Raw genomic sequence first — 22,025 nt, forward strand, 5'->3', positions numbered from 1 at the left:
TGATAGATTTTACACGCAGGGGACAGAAATATCTGCTGCCTTGGACCTGTGAAATTCTTTAAGAGGCCAACTTACTTTGACAAAGAGTTCATGAGATTTATAGTATTATTTTAAATAAATATTTTTTACTTTTCACTATGTCTCACCACTTCTAGATAACTCAATAAAAAAATTGTCTTTAATTTCATATTGGAGCAGATATTGCATGTCATCTGGCCAATGATTCACCTGCAGACTCTGTGTGGTATTTGCAGCCGGTCACATGGGGTTGAGAGGTATAGGCTTAATTTAGAGGCCTTCAAATTCCTGTTCATAATGATCACTGGCAGGGTTCTTGGGACAGAAAGCTGCACAACAAAGGTACAGGCTGATGTGGTTTTGGATGCAAGTGTATGTGTGTGTGGGTTGGGGGGTGTGGTGATTCATTCATGCAAACAATCAGAGGTACAAGTTAGAGTCTATGGTGTCACGTTAGAGATGTTTTGGTCAAAAAAGGGGAGGTTAATAACCCCATGATCCATGACGGAAACGTCCTCCATGGCCTTATGTTTAACAGCTGCTGTCAACACACTGTGTTATTCTCCTGCTACAGAAGTTACCACATTTACACATCCACACCAGGAAACCTTGTTAAATGTTAATTAGCCAAAGATGTTTTGTTGTTTAGAACATCTTTAATGGGGTCTTATTCTCTCAATAAGGTCAAACCCAGCGTTAAAGTAGTTAAATGATCACAGCAGCACTGTATTAGAGTGAAATAGTGTTACCTAATCTTTGATGCTTATTTGAGCAATCACTTTGCTTTTTGGTTTTGTTTTGAACAAGGGTTTGGTAGACACTTTACCACGCAGAAACACACTTTGGAAAATTGTGCTAAGCATCAAGTGAAATTCACAAAACATTGTCTTGGCAAGCTCCTGCAGTAGGTGGACACCGTTAGGGAGATGACAACGTTTTACCAAAATACAAGGTTTGGGCCGAACACGTCAGAGAGAGATGGGGACAGAACAAGGGAAAACGTGATCAACATTTACTGGAAAGAGAGAAGGAAAGCGAAAGAGTAGGAGACCATACAGACTTGTCCAGAAGGTAAAAAAATAAAAGACAGACTGTTTTCCTACAACATACATATCAACGATGATACAGCTGCATAAAGGTAGACACTTGACAATTCATTATGGCATTATGTTTCAAAGATAGAAAATGTAAAAAACTTCGTTCTGCGCGTGTGCAAGGCGTAATACATCCCCATAACAGCAGGTGGCGCTAATCTGTGTTGTCGCCCAAAAAAAATTTAAAACCGGAAATGACGGATCACTCTAGACCTAGTAAACACAGAGCATGCTGTCATCAGTCATTGTTTTCATCAGAGGGTGTTGATAGTAGTCAAGAAGGATCGTTATTGCTGACAGCCACTGGCCAATTCTACATGTCGAATTGGCCAAAATGAACGCCGACTCCGACTGACGACGGCACGGGACACACCGAACCGACTCGAGTCACCGACCTTGCCCGACTGTCCGACAACGGCCGCTAATCGGGTTGGTGTGTTCGGGCCTTAAGACCATCCCTGCCTCGTAAATGTCCATCTTTACTCTATGTCCCCACTTTTTGTCAAAAGTTTCAAGCCCAAACACAAGGTCACCCTAATGATATCATGTGGGTTATTTGAGTCATTACCGACATGTTTCTTTGCCTCAACTGGACACCTCAAGTCTCTTTGTTTTCATGCGTGTAATATCTTTGACATGACCTCAAAGACTGAGCTCAGTCACTTTTATAGCGGCCTGCTGCTCTACTCGGAAGTTTGTGACCCTGTGACCCCCAACCCCCCAAGCAAACCGCCGTCCTTGTTTGGTATGTCGCGGGATTGGCTCATGGACAGCTTTCTAGTCACAAGTGATTGGCCGAATATGTGTGTGAAACCCCACACTTCAAGGACTGCCATGCCATCTAAGGAATGTCCCTGAAGCAGCAGAGGGAATCGTGGTGTAGTGTTTATGTTTGTGGGAATTTAGCTTTCACTGCTATTCACTTGGTGTTGTGTTTTACGTAGATGTTACTGTAAGTCTAACCTTTCTTCACCGTTCCCTAAACTACCAATACCCACATTACTAGACTCTTTACATATTTTTAGGGGGATGGGCTTTAAGTCAGTTGAAAACCAGTAACTGAGGCCGTATTCAGACCAAATCAACCATTGCAGCAAAAACTCCAGTCTCCTTCATTTGAGTGGGGGTAGTTTGTTTAGGCTGTGGAGGTGGGGACAGAAGGGAATGGTGAAAGAAGCATGCAGCAAAAAGTTGTAACAGAATCAACGCAACCCAACGTCATGCTGTGGTGGCCAATCTAGCTATCAGACCTGTAAATTGCTCCACAGTCAGCCTGAAATATTGCTAAAACTGGGCGCTATCCAGGCACTGTTCATGGACCAAACGATATTGTGTCCTCACTTGGTTAATTTCTGCTACCCAGCTTTGATGTCTGGTAAAAATACCAAGAAGCTTGGTCTGTGTACATCTGTTTGAGAGAGAAAGCAGCGTTGGTCAAACAAGCTAGAGAGTGAATGAGGAGAGGGAGCGCTGGTAGCGGGAAAGCTTTACTCCATTACAGTGAACTAAAATAATATTCTGAACACATTTGAATAATTGAGCTAAAGAAATCTAAAGAAGTTTAATGCCCATCATTTCCACATTACTGATCCGTAAAAAGGCTTTCATGTAAATAATTGCCCTCGATATACCCATACTTGTGACTGAAAGTGAGTGTGCTGCAGACTGTTGTGTTTTGTGTTCTGGGGTAACAGGAACTATCATTTTCAGTTACAGACACATTCCTCTGTATGTTGGGAGAAGTATTCAACCCACATTGAAACCTCTTCAAAAGCAAGTAGATAAAATCAGTATTTATTCATGAACAAGTAGGGTTTTTACACATAGAAAGTTTTCACTCAGTAGATTTCAAAGTTTCTATGCTGCTCACTGTCCAAAACTTTTCAACAGCTGATTTGTGGAAAAAGACTGTTGCAGTATGGTTCACACATGCCGCGCATGTGTCCCTGATTTTGGATCGCATAATAAAGTGGACAGAGATAAAACTTCATCCCCAACACGAACACGACCTTGGGCACAGCGACATCACCAACACCATCCTCTGATTGGTCGCCCTGTGGCACAGCCTACTTCGAAACCACTGACAGTTGCCCATGACGCTTCTGGGCATCTACATGTGTGCTGCTGCATGTGCAAACAAAAGTGTGTGTGTGTGTGTGTGTTTGACAAACGTTCCGACAACTTCACTATCTGTCTGTATGTCTATCTAGCTATCAGGTTTTAGACTTTCTATTAAAAGTGTCTTTTTTATCTGCTTTTTTTGTGTTCTTCCAAATTCTCCTTCTGTCCATGCTTTAGTTTTCTTTCTTTTCTTTCATTTATTTTAAGGCAAATGTGTGTGTGTGTGTGTGTGTGTGTGTGTGTGTGTGTGTGTGTGTGTATCGGGGGAGTTGCGCTGGTGCTTAGACCGTGCTCAAAGAAGGAGGGGTCTGAACGCAAACCTTGTCTGTCCTCATTGGCCGACAGAGGTCCTCCCTCCTCCCTTTTAAAAGCTTGCATTCTCACCTGAGTTACAAAATAGCTGAAGCTCCTCACCCACTCACTTGTCTATTATCTGTCTTGCTAATACATTGATTGCAAAATAAATTAAAAGGAATCTTGGGACCCGCTTTAAGGAACTTTTGATTGAGTGAGTATGCCTGCTGTGCTTGAACATTTTGGTTCATAGGTTGCATGAAAATACGTCTATTGATATACAAAAGTTGCAGTAAGTTTAATGGAGTTGAAAAAAGGACATTCTTATGAAAAATTTAATTTTTCTGCGGTAAAAGCCCTTTAACCTATGTTCAAGGAACGCACTGTTGCTTTTACTGTCACACATACAGCAGAGCAGGGTTTCCACAGCGTGGAAGGAATTTTGCTTGAAGGTGGTGGCTGATGCAAGAGTTTGTTTGGGTGGAGGATGTATGAGGTAGTTGGAGTGTTTTAAGAGTGGAGACATGAGGTTTGAAACAGATCTGTTGGACGAAAGGATCTGATATTTCTTCTTTCGCCAACGCTTAGGAGTTGAGAGCAAATCAGTGTCTTTTTTTCTGGCATTTTCAGCCTTTCTGTTTCAGTGCATTTGATCTTAGTTTGATCTTACCACACAGAAACTATAGGCTATAGGAAGAGCTGCAGACGAGGTCCTTGAGCTCCAATTCAAGCTGGAGTTGTGTGATCTTTTGGCATTAAACTTGACTCAGAACATAATTCAGTAGCTTGTGCTTGCCAATCTTAAATGATTACTCAGTGAAGCTCCAAACAGCAGGAAGTGTCATTACTGATAAGCTTGATTTGCTTGTGTTTTCCTGTTTTCACATTTCACAAGTCACCATTCGTGCTTGCTTCTGCTTTAAAATCAGCAACAGACTAGGATTTTTTTTTTTTTTTTCAGTATTGCTGTGAGAAGTTGAATGAATTTGTTTAATCATGACCAAGCTTCAGAAGTGTAAGGGTGAGTGTTGGCCGGTGTGTGGTCTGCAGTAAAATGAACAGCTGTAAACACAAGTGTCAAGACATCCCAGGACACCCTGAGGACAATGGGACCTAAACTCCCAGGTCAATCTCAGTAGTGCTCAGGGATGCATTTACAGCATTAACACTTTATCTTTTGTCTCTGGTTTGTCTCTAGCTGCTTCATTAGCATGTTGTGTGTCTGTATGTGGTTTAATCCAGCATGCAAATGGTTTCAGCTGTCTTCTCGTACAACTGAACGACCATGTGCAAACTGGTTTCTTCTGTTTGGGAGAATTCAATGAAATGTAAGCAGGAAAACAAGTTTCAGCAACTAGTGGTCACTCAAGATGCGTTTTACACACATTATGTTAATTGTAGGTGTGAACTGCAGTCAGTTTCAGCTGTGGGAGTCTGATACCCCGTCTGAGCTTCCTACATGGCACACTGCCAAACGTGTGCTTCTGCAGTGTTATGGTTGTAACAACGGCAGCATTAAACTCGGCAACGTGTGAAGTTAACTAAGTCAGACAGGTTAATCCTCTTGGCAATGAAAAGTAAAACCGCTCTCCGTTTCTCTCTCGCCACACAGCAGAGAGCGACACTGAGAGATTAGATGTACTGGTGTGTGTGATGTGGTTGTTAACAGTAATGTAGCCGCTTAATCTCCGTTGGCTCAAAGATATCACGTTTTAAAGCAGCCTACTTCCGAAGAGCAAGATCACAGGGAAAACAACAGCATATCAATGACTAAAACACTATTTTGAAGAAAGTCTGGTCTTCTGGATCAAACTGCACAAGCCAGGTAGGGTCATGGTGGAGAGGTTAAACATGTCTGCCATGGTGTGCAGCTGATAACCTTGTTACAATACAGAAAGCTTTCTGTGGCTCCATAGTGGCATGTTGACTATAAACAGCCTTTACACATTGTGATGCAAAGATCTTGTTGCTAAACCACTTCCGTCAGTAGAAACTGTTGTGTAACAAGCCATCCATTGGTGGGTTATGCCAGCTGGTTATCTTTTCATTATTTTCAAACAGGAAGAAGAGTGTTAGATACTTCCAAGTTAATGCATTTAGCTTAAATAAATAACTTTAAAAGATAACATGAATAGTCTGCTTTTTTCTGTCAGTTTTGTTTTATTAGCAGTTCGGTGGGCAAAGGGCTGGTTTGACAGTCAGTGGTTTACCACACGGAGCACTGGAGGAAGAGCCAAAGTATGGTGCCCCCTTTTTGTTTTTTATTGAATCAAGATCAGTTCTGAACTGAATCGGGAAACCAGGATGCAGAATCGAGTTGTGAGATTCCCACCCCTACTTTACAACCTCTATCTGTTCCCCCAAATAGCTTAAAAACGTTAAAATTATTTTAGGTTTAAAGACCCATCCCATTATGCCTCAGCTCACTCAATTAACATATTGTGTTAACATATTAAACATTGGGCTGCTTGGGCAAGTTTGCACCCCATGTACCAAGGCTAAGGCCCTACCAGCCCATGTTAAAATGTTTTTTTTCCCTTTTTTTTCTGCATTTCATTCCCCCTTTCCCTAAATGTGAAGCTAGCTTAGCATAGTTTAGCATAAAGACTGGATACCGGGGGAAACAGCATCTCTAATCTTTGGACTAAGCCTGACTAGCTTTATCCACCTGTATGCGTATGCCAAGCTAAACTTATTGTTGCAGGCTCCGACTTCATATTAAATGGACAAATATGCGATCGGTATTAATCTTCTCGTACAAGTGTTGGCAAGAGGGCGAATAAACGTATATCCCAAAATGTGGAAAATTTTACTCTGGAGTACAACATTAAATTGTGCTTGTATGTCCCTCATCATGTGTGAGGGCCTCTGTTGTTGTGGTAATTGTTGCCATGGTTTGTGTTTTCCCTGCGTTGTTTGTCTGCGAGTAGCACTTGGGATCCGTCCTTCCAACCAATCAAAGAGCTCTTTGTGTAAGCGACAAACAGTGCTGTTAATAATTTGGCTGTTAGTAGCACTTATAATTTATAATCACCGGCTTTGTTCACTGTCCTGTTTAATCTCCTCCTTACATAACCTAATGGTAAATGCTACAGATGGAAAATTTAAGCGTGTCCCCCTGGGGCGGCGCTGTTGGCTTATTTTCTTCAAATGGTAGTGGGTGAGGCTGAGTAAACCAGCTCGCGCATGAACAAGGCGGTCTGTTGATGGTGGCGGTCAGGCGGCCTCATGAACTCGTTGCATCCATGACCTGGTTTCAGGGTTTGTTGACTTAACACCAAGCAGCAATCTGTATGAACGTCAACACTGGACTGTAATATCTTCCTAAAGATAGAAGACTGAAGTGTGACATAATTTTGTATTTTAAGATACCACATTTTACAGCCAATATAGACAAAATATAGTTGTTAATACCACAAATCCAGCTGGTGTGAGATGGAAATAGCATGAAAGCAAACAGGACTTCAGCCCTGCTGGTGTTGGTGAAGCTGTATTAGGCTTCAGGGTTGCATCATCTCCTAACTTTTCTCTTCAAGGTAACATAACAAACAGTCCTTCAGTTCCTGGAAGTGGGATGGACTCGTTGGCAGGGTAGAGAGCCCCATTTTACTCTAAAGTATTCTTCATCAAGGCCAAGGAGCTCCGTAGAGGCCGATACGGCTAGATAATGCATGCGTCTGCAGGCCTGTAGTCAGCTGAAAATTGGCATTCCTGTGGTGAACTCGAGTGTTGGTGAATTTTTAAGACTTATGCAAGCAGCCACTGTTGTTGAACGTCTGAACAGACATCTTCGAAACTTTCCTCTAACGTGTCCTCTGTTTTATTCTAGGTCTTTTCTTCAAGGTAACAAGGTCCAGCCGAGGTTGAAGAAGCACATCTCTGCCTTGTGAACTATAAACCCTGAAATCCAAACTTCTTCGCCTCTCGTTGCCACTATGCCGGGAATCGTGGAACGTATGGAGCTGAGGAAAGTGTCCACAGATGCTGATGATGACAGCACAGAGAGCCTGGACGGCCACTTCCCAGAGCCTATAGACTCTGAGAAGGCCACTATCGACAGGTCGGCCACCACAATGTCATGTATTTCCTTCCCCAAATTTGCAGACACCAGCAATCATTTGACATTGCAGCTTTGTTAGTGACTTGAGGTGTGCTTCACTTTATGTAAAGAGAAACCTAGTTAATGCAGCAAGGGTTCAACAGTAAAACCCTAATTTCTCAGCAGGTCTAGGGGACAGATCTTATTACAGACTTCTCCCAATAACCTGGTTAATTATGTGCATGTAAACATGTATGAACGGTCATTTGGCCAGACCAAAGCGCAGACGGTTGTTGGCATTAACATGTTTAATTTGTCAGTGATAGGTATTTTGGGCTAACAAGTATTAATTAATTAGGTTACTTATCCAGTTGGAGACTTTGGGCATTAACTCTAATTAATTAAGTTATTAGGCTAGTTGATTGATAAGGATGTGCTGACCGCTATTTTCACACACATCTTTAAGTAAATGAAGCACCCAACACATCCACCCGACTTAAATAACCAGCGCTGACAGGTCAGCTGATCAAAACCGTCACCAGCTGGCATTTTCTGTTACTGCCACAATGTTTGCATAGAAAGTCAGTATAATATAAAGCTTTAATACTTTTTTTATGTTAATCTTAGTTTTTTTTTTGTCCTTGCAGTCAGTTTCTGGATGACAACGATGACGCAGAAAGCCAGAAGTTCCTGTCAAATGGGATGATGAAGAAGAAGAAATATGAGGAATACCATGAAGAATATGTAAGAGGATTCACAAGTCACAGCGCTAATGTAGTCAGCGTCTGTCAGTCAGAGTAAATGGTTTGATTTAATGCACTGTTCTGCAGGTTTGAACGGCACATTAATACCAAGAACAACTGAAGCAGGCAGTTAATATCAGAAAAAGATGTATGAATATGTCATAACATTTGCTGAGCACGATGCAAGTTACCCAAGCTTATTTGTTAATATTTATGACACGCACACACTCTTGGTATTCAAACTTTGCAAGAAAAATGTGTCATATTGATCATTGTCAGTTCCTCAGGATCTCAGAGCAAAATTCTTCCTAGAATTGCCATTTTGTGCCAAGGTCCAATAATCCTACATGGAAATGGGCCAGAATGCAACACAACTGGAAGACATGTTGAGTTTTGACTAAAGGACACTTTCTCTGTGTCAACTGGAAGCTCTCATGGTCGACAGTATACTCCAAATGAATTCGATATCCTCTGACAGGTAGTAAACTACCGTCAGTACTTATTACTTGCAATTACAACTGTGTGGGCCTACCACATGATGGGGCTTGTGAGTGCCTGAGGCTGAGGGTAGCAGTATATTAGTAAATCAAAAAATATGTGCTCTGCAACCAATCACACGCTGTAGCAAATGGCACTGCTTATTGTTCACATGAACTTTTCCAGTACCACCACTCATATTCTGGGAAATGTTGGCAGGTAGGAGTTGAAGTAGAAGGAGGGAGCGAGAATGGGTCCAATCAATAAAACTTAATAACTACTGGAAACGCACGAAACAATTGGTGTCTAACAGTGCAGGAGAAGGTGAGGGTGTGTTTTCCTTGAATTACAGCGTGTGGGGGATTTACCAATGGCATTAAAGGCTTGTTGGCTTCACTTCAGTATTGCCAAATGTTGAAGTAAATACTAGATTATCATTTGTCATCAGTTGTCTGTTTTCCTCATACAGATCTCTCTTCTGTCTTTTTCTCTCTGAGCAGCATCCCGGCCACACCTCCTTCGGGATGTCTGTCTTCAACTTGAGCAACGCCATCATGGGCAGCGGCATCCTGGGCCTGTCCTTCGCCATGGCGAACACTGGCATTGTGCTCTTTACGTAAGTACTGCAGCGGGCAGAACGAGGAAACCCGACAGCATGCATGTCCGGGTGTGTACGAAGAAATGGCATGACAGGTCAGGCAGGTAGTTACTACTACATTCTACAATTACAGACACATATTTAAACACAGAGTAGATGTTGATATAATTTAATATTTCTTTAAAACTATGCTCTTTCTTTTTCTGTGCATTCAAAAAAATAATAGCTAGGTTGTATTTATCCTCAAGGTTTTTGTCAGAATTATTGGCACCTTTATCCTTCAATGATCTCCAGTTGTACTTACCTGACACTGGTTTCGGTTCCACTGTCAACTTTTCAAGTTTAATTATAGAGTACTGACAGGAATGTCATGATGGGGTTTACAAGAAAGACACTCTATGAACATTTCCTGCACACAGATAATGAGGTTGGTTAACCTTACTGGGTGGAACATGGAGGGAAGAATGTCATGTAAATGTGTAAATAAAGGCCACTTGTACAGTAAATGAGTGAAGACCTTTTCGCTGAGTGGGACAGGGATGTGCGTACCTAATTATAATAGTTGTTGAGACATTTCAGTATAAACTGTATAAATATAAATGATCATCACATTACCACCTGGTTTAAAGAGCAGCTCAAACACATGGAGATGTTTGAACTCCCTGTACACCATGTGCCCTCAGTTCCTTTCATCCAGCGCTGTCTGTCCCGTGCATATATATTATCAGCATTCATGGGTGACATACAATATTTGACACCCCTCTGTCACCCTACACTCCTCAATCCCATCCATGCAGCCCCCACCTCTGTCTGCTATCCACCCTCCTGCTGCGTGGCCGCCTCATGAGCTGGCGATGATACAGGGGAACAAGAGAGCTAAAACGTAGATGGTGTCACTCCTCCAAAGCTGAGTGTCAGTGGAGTAGAGGAATATTGCAGCTGAAAAATGATAGCAGAAAAGGAATAATAATAATAATGAGCTCCTGCCATCTCCTGACAGCAGAGGTAACACACACACATTCCTTCTTCCAGCACAAATACCTTCGTCCTGTTTGATGATTGCAGGAAGCCGTAAAAGTAAAGCCCCGTCCCAGTCCTTCCATTGTTCCACACTGTTTGCTATCTGAAGAATGCAACTGATTGATGCATTGACGTAGCATTGACCTGACACTGCACTGGTCATGCTATGTAGAAGTCATGTTGAAATCACACCTTGTCTCCTGAGACAAGCCCTCCCAAACACACAGCTGCAGTATGTCACAGCTACTTTGATGTTCTTTTTCCAAAGAAAAAATCCAAAGCAGCTACATCGAAGTTATGTGTTTCAGAAGTGTGAATGTCCACAGAGACTTCCTGTGTCTAACTGCATATACTCTCCCTCATATTACACCTGTCCAGACCCCTCTCTCCTTTCTTTTCTCAGTTTTTGTCTCAGTTTTGCACTGATCACTGACCTTCTGCTTTCCTTCTTCATGCAGAATCCTCCTCATTGCTGTGGCCATCCTCTCCCTATATTCTGTACATCTGCTCCTCATGACAGCTAAAGAAGGAGGTTGGTATTCAGTTAATTTCAGGCTTAGCCTCCTTTTTTGGGATTTTAAAGTGGAAATTATACTTTTTTTGCAGAGAAAAAAAGAATATATCAAACACACGTTATTGTTTCAAGTAGACTGTATATATGTTTTAATACCAAACTGCACAGAGGAAAAAAGTTAATTATGGACCCTGGGGTTGGGGCCCCTGAAAGGGTCGCAAGGTGAAAATAAAGGGCCGTGAGCTAATCACCTGGAAATACAGAAAAATACGGCTGCACCAAACCACGTTTACTTTTCTCCAACCTTTTCTTGTGAAATAGTGTAGTTTGTTTTTAATTTCATGCACTGACTCATGCAACAGTTTTATTATTTGAAAGGCAGGAAAAGATCAGCAGAAGTAGCTGAATGGATACATGTATTTTACAAATGTTATTCATAGTCATAAGCTCTAAAGTCTTCAAAGAGTTGATGGCTCTCAGGCGCCCGGATAGCTCAGTGGGTAGAGCTGGTGTCCCACGTACTGAGTCCTTGCTGCAGCGTTCGAATCTGACCTCCAGCCCTTTGCTGAGTGTCATCCCCTTTCCTGTCTGTCTTCAGCTGTCAACTATAATAAAGGCAATAAAAGCCCAAAAAACATATATTTAAAAAAAAAAAGAGTTGATGGCTCATCCACATCGACCAAAGTAAATCCCAGTCGAGGGTATAAAATACACCTGGGGCTTTAATCCAGTTGGTCCCATTGTCCCTGTTTCTGTCTGATACCTGGATTGTTTTCCACGGCTTATTCTCCATCAACTTGTCTGTTCTGACAGGATCCCTCATCTATGAAAAGCTGGGAGAGAGAGCATTCGGTTGGCCGGGGAAAGTAGCTGCATTTGTATCGATAATAATGCAGAATATTGGAGGTATGCTGTGATTTCATGTGTTGATTTGACAGTGGTTTAGTGCAATTTAATACAATTGCTAAAATTGTACTCATACAAAATGTAGCTAAATCAGTAATGTCCTCTCTGTCCTGCAGCCATGTCCAGCTACCTCTTTATCGTGAAGTATGAGCTGCCTGAAGTGATCCGATCCTTCTTGGCTTTAGAAGAAAACTCTGGGTGAGTGTGTGTCCTTTTGACAATAAACGTGTTTGTGTGTTTAAACGTGTGTGTGTGTGTGTACAACTTATACGGTGAAGGCTCTGACCTGATTTTAACCTCTCTGCAGTGAATGGTACCTGAACGGGAACTACCTGGTGGTGTTTGTGTCAGTCGGAATCATTCTGCCTTTGTCTCTCCTTAAAAACCTGGGTAAGGACCACATCTAATACCGCTACTAATTTCTAAGAGGTACAATCTATGTCCCTTCCTGCAGTCTGAAGCCAATTTTGTTTCAGTGTTTGACTTCTATGTTCTTGCAGCTGTCTGCAGTCACCTCCACCAAACCAGAAGTAACACTAGTCGAGCCCTTACTCAGCGCAGGCAATTAAGAGATACTGTAAAGTAACACTCAGATATAATTTATGACTCGCCTCAACTGGCGGAGCTCCAAAAAGGCTGCACACAGAGCCCACAGCCCAGATTTTGTAATTAAGACAATTAGGCATGAAGCAGCAAATGGGATCAGGATGAAAGCTATACGTTGGGGTTTGATTTAATAAGTGACAACAGCAATTAGGACTTTGGTGTTCACAGGCTTTAGATTTGCATTCATGGATATTATATTTGGTGACTGCTCCATCCAAGCCTTAAAGGCTTCATTCACATTGCAGCTCCAGTCAGAACTGCTGCTCATATCAGATTTTTGTCTATGTTAGCACATGGTTCACAACCTAAAAACAGGGATGTGACCCACATCTGAGAATAGACACCAGAATGGATTGACAGCAGTGTTAAAAAAGACAGAGTAGCGGAGTGCAGAGTAAGAATAGCATAGCATAGCATAGCATGGCATCCAAAGCATAGCATCACATCAGTATGTGGTATCTCATCATCTGTGTTTTTTTGTTAGTTTTTCCAATTTCTAAAAATGTCTCCTCTTCAGGCTACCTGGGCTACACCAGCGGGTTTTCCCTCTCCTGCATGGTTTTCTTCCTGGGGGTGGTAAGTACAGCCTTCTAAAAACAGATAAAAATGTGGTATTCAGGCATACAGAGGGCCATCTTAATATCTCTAAAGGCACATCAGCCGCTGTCTGAGATAGATGCTGTTACAATCAATATTTTTATTTTAAGAAAGGATCAATGACTACGTGTGAGTTAATGGGGTAGCTCATGGCGACGAAACCAGAATTATTGGTTAACTCTGCAATTTCCCCCCAACGCTACAAAGGCTTTTAGTTTCTTTACGTCACGTTTTGGTTTTACAGTCTGCATCTTTACCGTCACCACTATCGAGGAATAGCAGGCAGCTTTTTTAAATGGTTTATTTAGTAAAAAGTGACTGTATGCGACAAAAAACTCATGCTACCTACCGACCATCAAGTAGTAGGCAGACAAAGTTAGCGGCTAGCTAGTGAATTATGGAGATTCGGCAGCTAAAGAGCCAAATATTTCCCTCAGGAGTTGGTGCACACCAAAACAGAGCTCAATGGAAAGTGAATTTTGGACTCACTTTGGCCAGAAACAAGATTCCAAATGAATAATGTGGTTCCACGTCTTCTTGATATTCATGACCAACTTTTAGCTAACGCGTTCATCATATCAACGTATAAAGTTGATAATATGTCATGTTGTGTTTACAGCTTGTTTCTGCTGCCCCTAATTTACCACAAATATTAGTTAATGCAGTTTAAACAACATAGCAGTAATGCTTAGCTAACCAAACTGTTAACTTGCTAATTAGCTGACTAATGAGCATGACACTTAACCCCGTCCTCCCGTCGCCTCAGTTTATGACCTCCAAGATGGCCGCCACAGGGTGTATTACACTGTCTGAGGGCCCTGTTTAGAAACCATTAACTGCAGTTCACTTGTACAGTAGATAATGTAGAACTGGAATTGGAAAATAAATCCCAAAAAGAAGGAATTGGAGAACTGCCACAGTGCTAACTCCTGTAGCAAGCAGAGAGTTTGGTAGTGGATTTTTCTTCATTAATTCTTCTCTTGTTTCATTTATTTTATGTACCCCACTTGGAAGCACTTACTGTAACGTGTCTTCATGTTGTTTTTTTTCCCAGGTGATCTACAAGAAGACCCTGTTGCCGTGCCCTCTTCCTTTCTTTTACCACCACTCTTCCAACCTCAGCATGAACGCCTCAGCCATGTCGGGGTTGTACCCGCCAGTGAACAGCACGTTGCAAATGGATTTCTCCCGCGCCGACATTTCCCCGGCGGTCCCCGGCAGCCACGACGCTCATCACTCCACCGGCATCCATGTCGAGCCCCATCCTGACGATGAGGAGATGTGCACGCCCAAGTATTTTGTCTTCAACTCTCAGGTACGACAGTCTACGATTGTCTACCATTTGAATCAGTCCAACAGAAACAAATTTGAAAAGTATTGGCCAAGACATGTTTGGTAAAGGTGGGGTTTTTAGGGTGTGTTTTGGTATTTCTGTATGTGTGCTTAGGGATTTGTGTCTAAGCCTATATGATCATAAATCAACACGAAGAACATAACACGTAGCATTACTGCATATTCACAGTGACACAGGGTTAGTTAGTGCTAACTTGATTCACCAAGGTAGTGATTTTCACAATAAGAGGAAGCCGTTATTTTACTTTTAACCATTTGCCAGTTGCAATTTGAGGAATTAAGGCACAACGGAAAGGTTGCTTTGATTTAAGCTTGTCTCGAAGTAATGGAGTAATAAGTGGCATTTCCAATCAAAGCTTGTTGAATCCCTTAAGGCAATGACACACCAAGCCAACTTTGAAGAATAGTGAGTGTTGACTAATAATTAGCAATAGCGTCAGTCTGTAATACTGTCTGATAAAGCATGCACAGTTCCAACTGAGGACAAGAGTGCTGGACTCAGACCAAAAGCTACAGGCGAATGTCAACCCCAATGTCCTAACATGTTTAATCACCAGCTGTCAATTTGTTGTATCAAGCTAGGGTAGGTAACATTGGAGAAACTAGTAAGAGACAGCTAGATTTTGAAAGAATCCAACAGTAAAATCCCCACGCCCTCCCTTCAGGCCTCCCTCCAAAGCCGCTCCACCATTCATTTTATTGGCTGGGTTTACTACCAGATTTTTTTCTTCTTCCTTTTTCATAGTATTTGATTTATTGATTGCCATTGGAATGTAAAGAGAATTTCAACAAATATAACAAAAAAAAAATGCTTCTGAAATTCATTACATACCCTAGCTTTTAATGCCATGGAAGATATCCTCTGGGCTTTCCTTCACTTACACACAGCATGGTGTCTTGTGAAAAGGAAGCAGATCTTGCTGCAAGAATATTTAAGTCATATTTTTGTCTGACACCACATACGCATATGAGGCCCGGTATAGGTTTATATAGATTGTTAGCACCATGGTTGTCTTGTACTGCCTAAAACTGGACTTATGTCTTAAATCTTTCTGTACACTGTTTTTCCCAGACGGCGTACACCGTGCCCATCCTGGCCTTTGCCTTTGTCTGTCACCCAGAGGTCCTGCCTATCTACAGCGAGCTGAAAGAGTAAGTGCACTTCTCCCATTTACACCAAGCACCTTCTAAATCAAACTTTAAGGCTCAATTCATCCAAAGGAAACCCATTTTCTCACTATCCAGCTGTGCAGAGAGTCTTTTATGTACCAAGGTTTTTAAATATCTGTCTTTGAAAGCTTATGCTCCCATCCCAATGCAGTACGTTTTTTCTAAGACTGAAAGCTCTGAAGAATTACATTCAGAAAATCTTTTCAGCGACAAAGACAGTCTCAAAAATGCCCCTAATTTGATAATTAATTGATTTTCACTCATTACAGAACCATGCTTATTAATTAATGTCACTATAGTAAATGCCTCTTGTGGTATTGGCCGCGTAGGGTGTTGCATGATGACTGTTCCCACCATGGCATTTCAGGGACGTGCAGCATCCTTCCATATAAAGCAGATAGAACAACAAATCTGAATCCTGCTGGTTCAAATGGAGTTTTCCAATATTCAATGAGAATGGTCAGAACAATGTAGTTTCCTGTAGCTCTTGAGATATTGGATGAAGGGCAGAAAGAATCAGGAAATGTGTTGCAAATATAGTGTCCTATTGAGGAGTTACAGAAAAGATTGAAATGCATTCAAATACATTCCCCTCGAGAAAAGCATATTCTGACTCTGTAGTTATTCTAAGTCTTGAGCCCTAAACCCTAAACCTTCAATAGTTTCCTCTCTAAAAGTGAATGTGTGTGTTGTCTCTGCAGTCGCAGCCGGAAAAAGATGCAGAATGTCTCCAACCTGTCCATACTGACTATGCTCATCATGTACATGCTGTCAGCGCTGTTTGGATACCTCACCTTCTATGGTAAGAGTGGCATCATAGACAAAACATCGCCTAAACAGGCTATATGAGTCCCTTATTCTAGAGCAAAATAAAAAGAATTCTGCTGTGGTGAGGGAGTACTACTAGAATTATTTTTAAATAGAGCTTTGAAAACCAGTACTGTTTAATTGTCTAGCAATCAAAAACTAATGATCTCACAAAATTGTTCACAATGTTTGCTTTTCCTCCAACACAGGCAATGTGGAAGCCGAGCTGCTCCACACCTTCACCAAGGTTTATAAGTTTGACACCATGTTGCTGATGGTGCGTTTGGCTGTTCTCACTGCCGTCACTCTGACTGTCCCCATCGTGCTGTTCCCTGTAAGTACATCGTACAAACACTCTCTTAAAAAACCTAATATGTTTTTTTAATTCTCCGAGGACAAGCATGGGGGGGGGGGGGCATAGCAGTAGTTAAGTTTGGAAAGCAGAAAATGTTTCCTTGCTGTAAAACTTCATGGCAAGCGCTGACTTCTAGGGTTTTTACACTGGTGTTAATTTGAGCATTGGCGTCGCTCTCCTCTGTCATCTCATTCAGCATCATTAAATTGAACCTGATATAATTTGATTCACGTCAGAGTGCACAAACATGTTCCTCAGACACACACAAACATACACCACCCCAGTAATTTAGAATATCTGGCCGCTATTTTCCACCCGGCGCCAGCCAGCTACTTGTAAAAGCATTCACGCAGTAAAGCATTACTGCCACTTTGTGTCATTCTGCTTACAGACTGTGTTTTGTGTTTGGTGCAGAGTCAGTCTTTTTATTTGTCGTTTTCTGGATGCAGCTGTTTTCTTTCCTGGCAGTTTGGTAAAAAAGAACGCACTGTTCAGTTCGGCACTCTGTTTGTGTCGTCATCTCAAATCCCAAAGCACACAGGCTGAGGTCGTAAATGGCCGCACCTCTCAACTACACCGACACACACGCTTACGCACACTTATAGATCTTAACAGTAATGCCTCTTACTGCGTCCGTTTTCTCTCAAGATGGGGTCAAAGGTTAGCCTGTGTATGTTGTCCAGTCACTGACACTTATTATGTCAGTCGCCTTCATTCACACATACGCGCTCTGCCTTCCCACCCCATATATGTTCACGGGCTAATTTTAGTTTGGCCCTTGTCTGACACGAGGAGAACAAAAATGGCCGCTGGCCAGAGGAAGTTTGGTGCCCTGTATTAGCTTTAATGTGTGAATCATTTTTGAAGTGGCTGCAGGTCCAGCATGCAGCCACCAGGGGGCAGCAAATGTGTTGCTATTAAGTCACAGGAAAGTGCTGACAGAGAATGATGCAGCAATGACTGCATTCCTTGGATACACATAGCTTGACACAGCACAGATACACACATTTATACTTATCTGCACTCTTATATATCCATCGTATACACACATTCAGGCATCATCACATTTTGGTACATTTTATTAATTTAGCTGATGCTTACGATCCTACAATAGATGTACTGCCCCATATCCCTAACACACACACACACACACACACACACACACTCAGCAGACACTGCTGTTTTTTCTGTCGAAGGGAATGTGAGAGAGGATCCCCCTCTCACTGCAGTGGAAGTTTACAGCCTCTGAATGGGCAGTGGAAAAACCCTCACCCTGACCGCTACCATCAGGGAGATAAAGAGGCGGAGCCAGGGAGACGGGGGGTGGTTGGCAGGGGAGGGAGGCAGAAACACAAACCTTTATCAGGGCTGCACTATCCTGTAAGTGTGGTGGGTTAATGATAGAACATGGTTAGAATCTACATCTGGATCAGCATCGAAGATAGTGAGGAACAAGCTAATGATCCACTCATGAAAATGCCTGATTCCCATCTGGGAATATTAGGATTTTGTACAAGGAGGATTTTTATAAAAGGGTGAGAGGAAGTCTACTGAGTTATGTCCCTTTAACCCTGTTAACCTAATGTTGCTGTAGTGCCATCAGTAGATGAAAATCGATCAAATAATGCAGGATTGCCAGGTTTTCATATGTGCACATGTATGTAAATGTGCATATGTTCAAGAGCAATGACAGTTTATGTCACCTGAAACTTTGCAACCAACAATAGTAATATGGCATGAAATATATATATATATATATATATATATATATATATATATATATATATATATATATATATATAGTGGCGAGAAAGATAGTTGATTGCTGAGTTTCATTCCCAGGGCTTTAAGTACGGATGCTTTAGAACACTGGGAATAAGACTCAACAATTATTATCTTCAACCTTCCAACCCAAAGCATCTTAATGTCTTTCTTGGCTCTGATTGGTTGGTTTTTGTTCAGGCCCGTTGGATTGTTGCAAATGTTATAAGGAACACTAGGAGGAGCCAGAGGAAGCTGATTGTCTGTCTCATGTACTGCTGTCAGAAAACAGTGAACATTTCAGCAATACTGACAAAAAGTTATTTTTATAAAAGTTACCTACTGCAGCTTTAAATATGTATTACTTTATTATTTTGCTAAAATAATTTTTAAAAAAAAGTCTAAAGAAAGCAATTTGGATTTTCTTTCATAAGATACTACTCAGAAAAATCAAAGTCAACTGCAAACTTGTCATTCAGGTGCAAGAACACGTGATAAGCAGCACCTTTAGTTGGTTGGGCTCCCAATTAATACATTTTAAATTGAATTTTACACAGAGAAGGGTAAGCCTGTAAAAATAACAAGTGCTGAGAAAGTGCGAGGGAAGAGGGAGGTGATAAAAATTTGATAAGGACAGAGAAACACAAGACTGAAACAGGATGCAGCAAAGCAGCTGTGGTAAAAAGAGCAAGGCAGTGACATGGCCAGGGTTAGCCGTTCAAATTCCACTGCAGCCTCGTGCAATAGAAACATGCTACGTGCTCATGGTCCTTAAATCAGCTATGACGCTTTTAAAAATATCGATTCCTTTTGAGGTTGTGTTAAAAACTGGTCTTGGCCTGTATATACCTGAATGAATACCTATAATGGATAAGGTGTGAGTCATGGCCTGCTCTGCGTGAGTCAGTTTGGGTGGCAAGCACTAGTCGCTGAGAGAGAGTTGTGTTCGATGAAATGGCTGACTCGGCTCATGACATTTGTGAAGTGGAAAAGAGTTGATTTGTTCATGAATTTGCGAGAAATTTGCGCTGAGTTGGGAATGTTTAATTAACTAATCGCTATTCTTGCAGTAAATTCAACGGTGTGGTCGGAAGATTGACGAACTTGGATGCATGCAAGGCATCAGATCAAAAGAACCACTTAGTCGCACCGCTCTGCCAAGTTTCCATTTGACATTTGAGAATCTCGCCTTGAATCCTCCTGACCTTCATTTTGCAGGGAAATGCTACCGACCTTCAGCTAGAGATTAACGTTAGCTTTGTCTGCGACTGTCCTTGGCTCCAGTGGGGAAGCAGTATATGAGAGAGGAGAGAATGTGTGTGTGGGAGGGTACGTTTGGAGACATGTTTAGGCATGAGAGTGTGTGTCTGTGTGTGCAGTCACGTGAAGGATAGATGCTAACAGAGGCCAGATCACAGAGGGCTTTGCCAGGATCCAGTACATAATGAAAGGGCTTTAAGCGCAGTCAAACGTGCCCCAGTTCTCAGGCTTCAGCTGGAGATTGAAACCATGGGAGAGGGCTGCAAATGCGCTGATTAACATCACCAACATCACCTTTATGTCTAACCATAATGTAGTCAAATTTCTGTCTTGAGCCAGACCTTTATTTTTGTAGCACTAGCTTGAGTACTTCTTCTCTAAAAGCGTCATTACAGTACATTACGGTTTCTACTTACTGAAAAAGTTCCTTTTTTTATCCATTACAAAGGAAAATCACCTGCCTTTGCTTCGCAAGTTAAGAAATAACTGTTGGCGAGTCTCATTGGCTAATCCTACTAAACATTTTCAGTCTGGTCATTGGAAGGACATTTTTTTGTCTAATTTGATGAAAATATTTTACCTAAATTAAAAAAAGTGGGGCTATTAGTTTTCTTCAACAGAGTAACAGTGATTACGTCACCATTTCAAACAGTGATGTCAGTTTTGCTGGCTTGTGTGCTATTAGTGGCAATATTCAACCCACTGTATACTGTGTGTTTCATATCTATTCATTAGCTTAAACATCCGTCAATGAAAAGTTGCACCGCTGTAACTTTGGCTTTGCTTTCTAAGGACTCTCAACACTCCATTTTACATTGCTATCTTGTTTTCTGACAAAGCACCCTTTATAAAAGGTTTGTATGTAATTCAGCTTTATTATTGGTTAATGTAACATTTACTAATGTTTCACAGGGTTTTTGGGTTGTTCTCGTTATCATTAATAAAGATTGATGGGTCATTAACGTGTTGTTAATTACTTTCTCAAAAGTCTGCAGGAATAAATGTGTGTCATTTAGTATCTGTGAAGCCCGCAGTCATAAGTGTTAATAAATTGTTTATTAATTCATTTTGGTCCAGATGCTCCACAGCTCTTTTCCACAAGGTCAGAGGTCAAACTCTGATTGAATTCAAAAATTAAAACAACAATAAGTGTCATGCACCAGCACCAGCCTGGTGAATTTCATATCCTACCAATGCAAAGGTTGGTCTTATTAAAGTACGGAGAGACATTTTATCAGCGAGCCTTTGGAACAATGGCACTGTCTGTGTAGTTGTTACTGTCACACTGTGTGCTTTTTGGCTCAGTGGAGTTGAAATGTTGCAGAGCGCTGTATCACCACTAGAGAGCTACATTCATGGCATCATGTTTTTGGTCTCTTGACTTTGTTCTGGTTGCAATAAAGTACAGTTTGTCTTTTTTCGTCTAGTTTGGCTGTCTCGTTTCAAGTATTTCTTCAGAGCTTATGTTGTCAGAAACACTGTGAAATAGCCTTCCTGTAGTTATTTTAGCTTGAAAGGGGACTTTTACCTCGTGGCATGTATAGTTTCAGTTCTCACTTAGCATCTGTGCACATTCAAATGTCTGGAGTAAAAAATATCAAATGGCAAGGCCAAGATGATAACATTCATACTACACAGCTTTCACACAGTGTCTGCTACTTTCTGTCTAGCTGTGAATATACTTTCATATCTGCACAAATGTTAACTTAGCAGAGGAAAACACGTCTCTTGTTTGCAGTAAAGTGCACATGGTTAGTTTGTAACCTTTAAATTGGAGAGATGTGGCAGAACTTGCTTACGTAGACAAGTCCCGAATTTGTGGCTAACTGGCTGAACCCAGATGTGGCTGGACCAATCCGGCTATCTACAACTTGTCCATCCACATACTCTGTGTGTTTATGTGTGTGTAGGCCTCTGACAGGTAAAGAGTAAGGAGTAAAAAAGTGTGCAAATATCACACGGTGAACTCCAAAGGCTTTGCGCCAGGTAACAGTCGGGTGCTGAATAGTTTGGAGCCTTGGAGAGAAATGCCGCGTCCAGGCTCTAGTTTTCCAAGCCGGCCTAATTATGCAACAGCTGGTGGGTGGAGGGGGAGGTCGGGGTGGGGGCACGCTTGTAGAATTTTAGCAGGGATGCACTTAAATTATTGTCATTATCTCCTACAAGAGATGAGTTTTGGCTTCAGTGGTGACACTTTTTTGGCAGTGGACAGGGAAGCGCAGGCGTCTTCCCAGTGCCTCCTGACAGTCATGACGGGGGTCACTTGGTTCAATCTGACAGTGCAGAAAATCC

General features: G+C 41.7%; 1 protein-coding gene across 2 annotated transcripts in view; it reads left to right on the forward strand.

The window, feature by feature from the left end:
- slc38a4 (solute carrier family 38 member 4) overlaps positions 1 to 22,025 on the forward strand; it is a 37,331-nt gene that overhangs the window by 9,587 nt on the left and 5,719 nt on the right. Inside the window, exons 1-13 of one of the 2 annotated variants that reach the window (XM_051392346.1) lie at positions 3,604 to 3,741; positions 7,357 to 7,587; positions 8,214 to 8,310; positions 9,287 to 9,402; positions 10,863 to 10,936; positions 11,732 to 11,824; positions 11,941 to 12,022; positions 12,132 to 12,214; positions 12,948 to 13,006; positions 14,082 to 14,342; positions 15,453 to 15,532; positions 16,252 to 16,352; positions 16,567 to 16,691. In XM_051392346.1, the coding sequence (XP_051248306.1) occupies positions 7,463 to 7,587; positions 8,214 to 8,310; positions 9,287 to 9,402; positions 10,863 to 10,936; positions 11,732 to 11,824; positions 11,941 to 12,022; positions 12,132 to 12,214; positions 12,948 to 13,006; positions 14,082 to 14,342; positions 15,453 to 15,532; positions 16,252 to 16,352; positions 16,567 to 16,691 (1,296 nt within the window). In that variant the 5' untranslated portion in view covers positions 3,604 to 3,741; positions 7,357 to 7,462. Of the gene's footprint in view, positions 1 to 3,603; positions 3,742 to 7,356; positions 7,588 to 8,213; positions 8,311 to 9,286; positions 9,403 to 10,862; positions 10,937 to 11,731; positions 11,825 to 11,940; positions 12,023 to 12,131; positions 12,215 to 12,947; positions 13,007 to 14,081; positions 14,343 to 15,452; positions 15,533 to 16,251; positions 16,353 to 16,566; positions 16,692 to 22,025 lie in introns of those variants that run through there. The other variant, XM_051392347.1, reaches the window with a different exon arrangement.

The sequence above is a fragment of the Dicentrarchus labrax genome, unplaced genomic scaffold (genome assembly GCF_905237075.1).
Source record: "Dicentrarchus labrax unplaced genomic scaffold, dlabrax2021, whole genome shotgun sequence".
In the NCBI taxonomy this organism is placed as follows: domain Eukaryota; kingdom Metazoa; phylum Chordata; class Actinopteri; family Moronidae; genus Dicentrarchus; species Dicentrarchus labrax.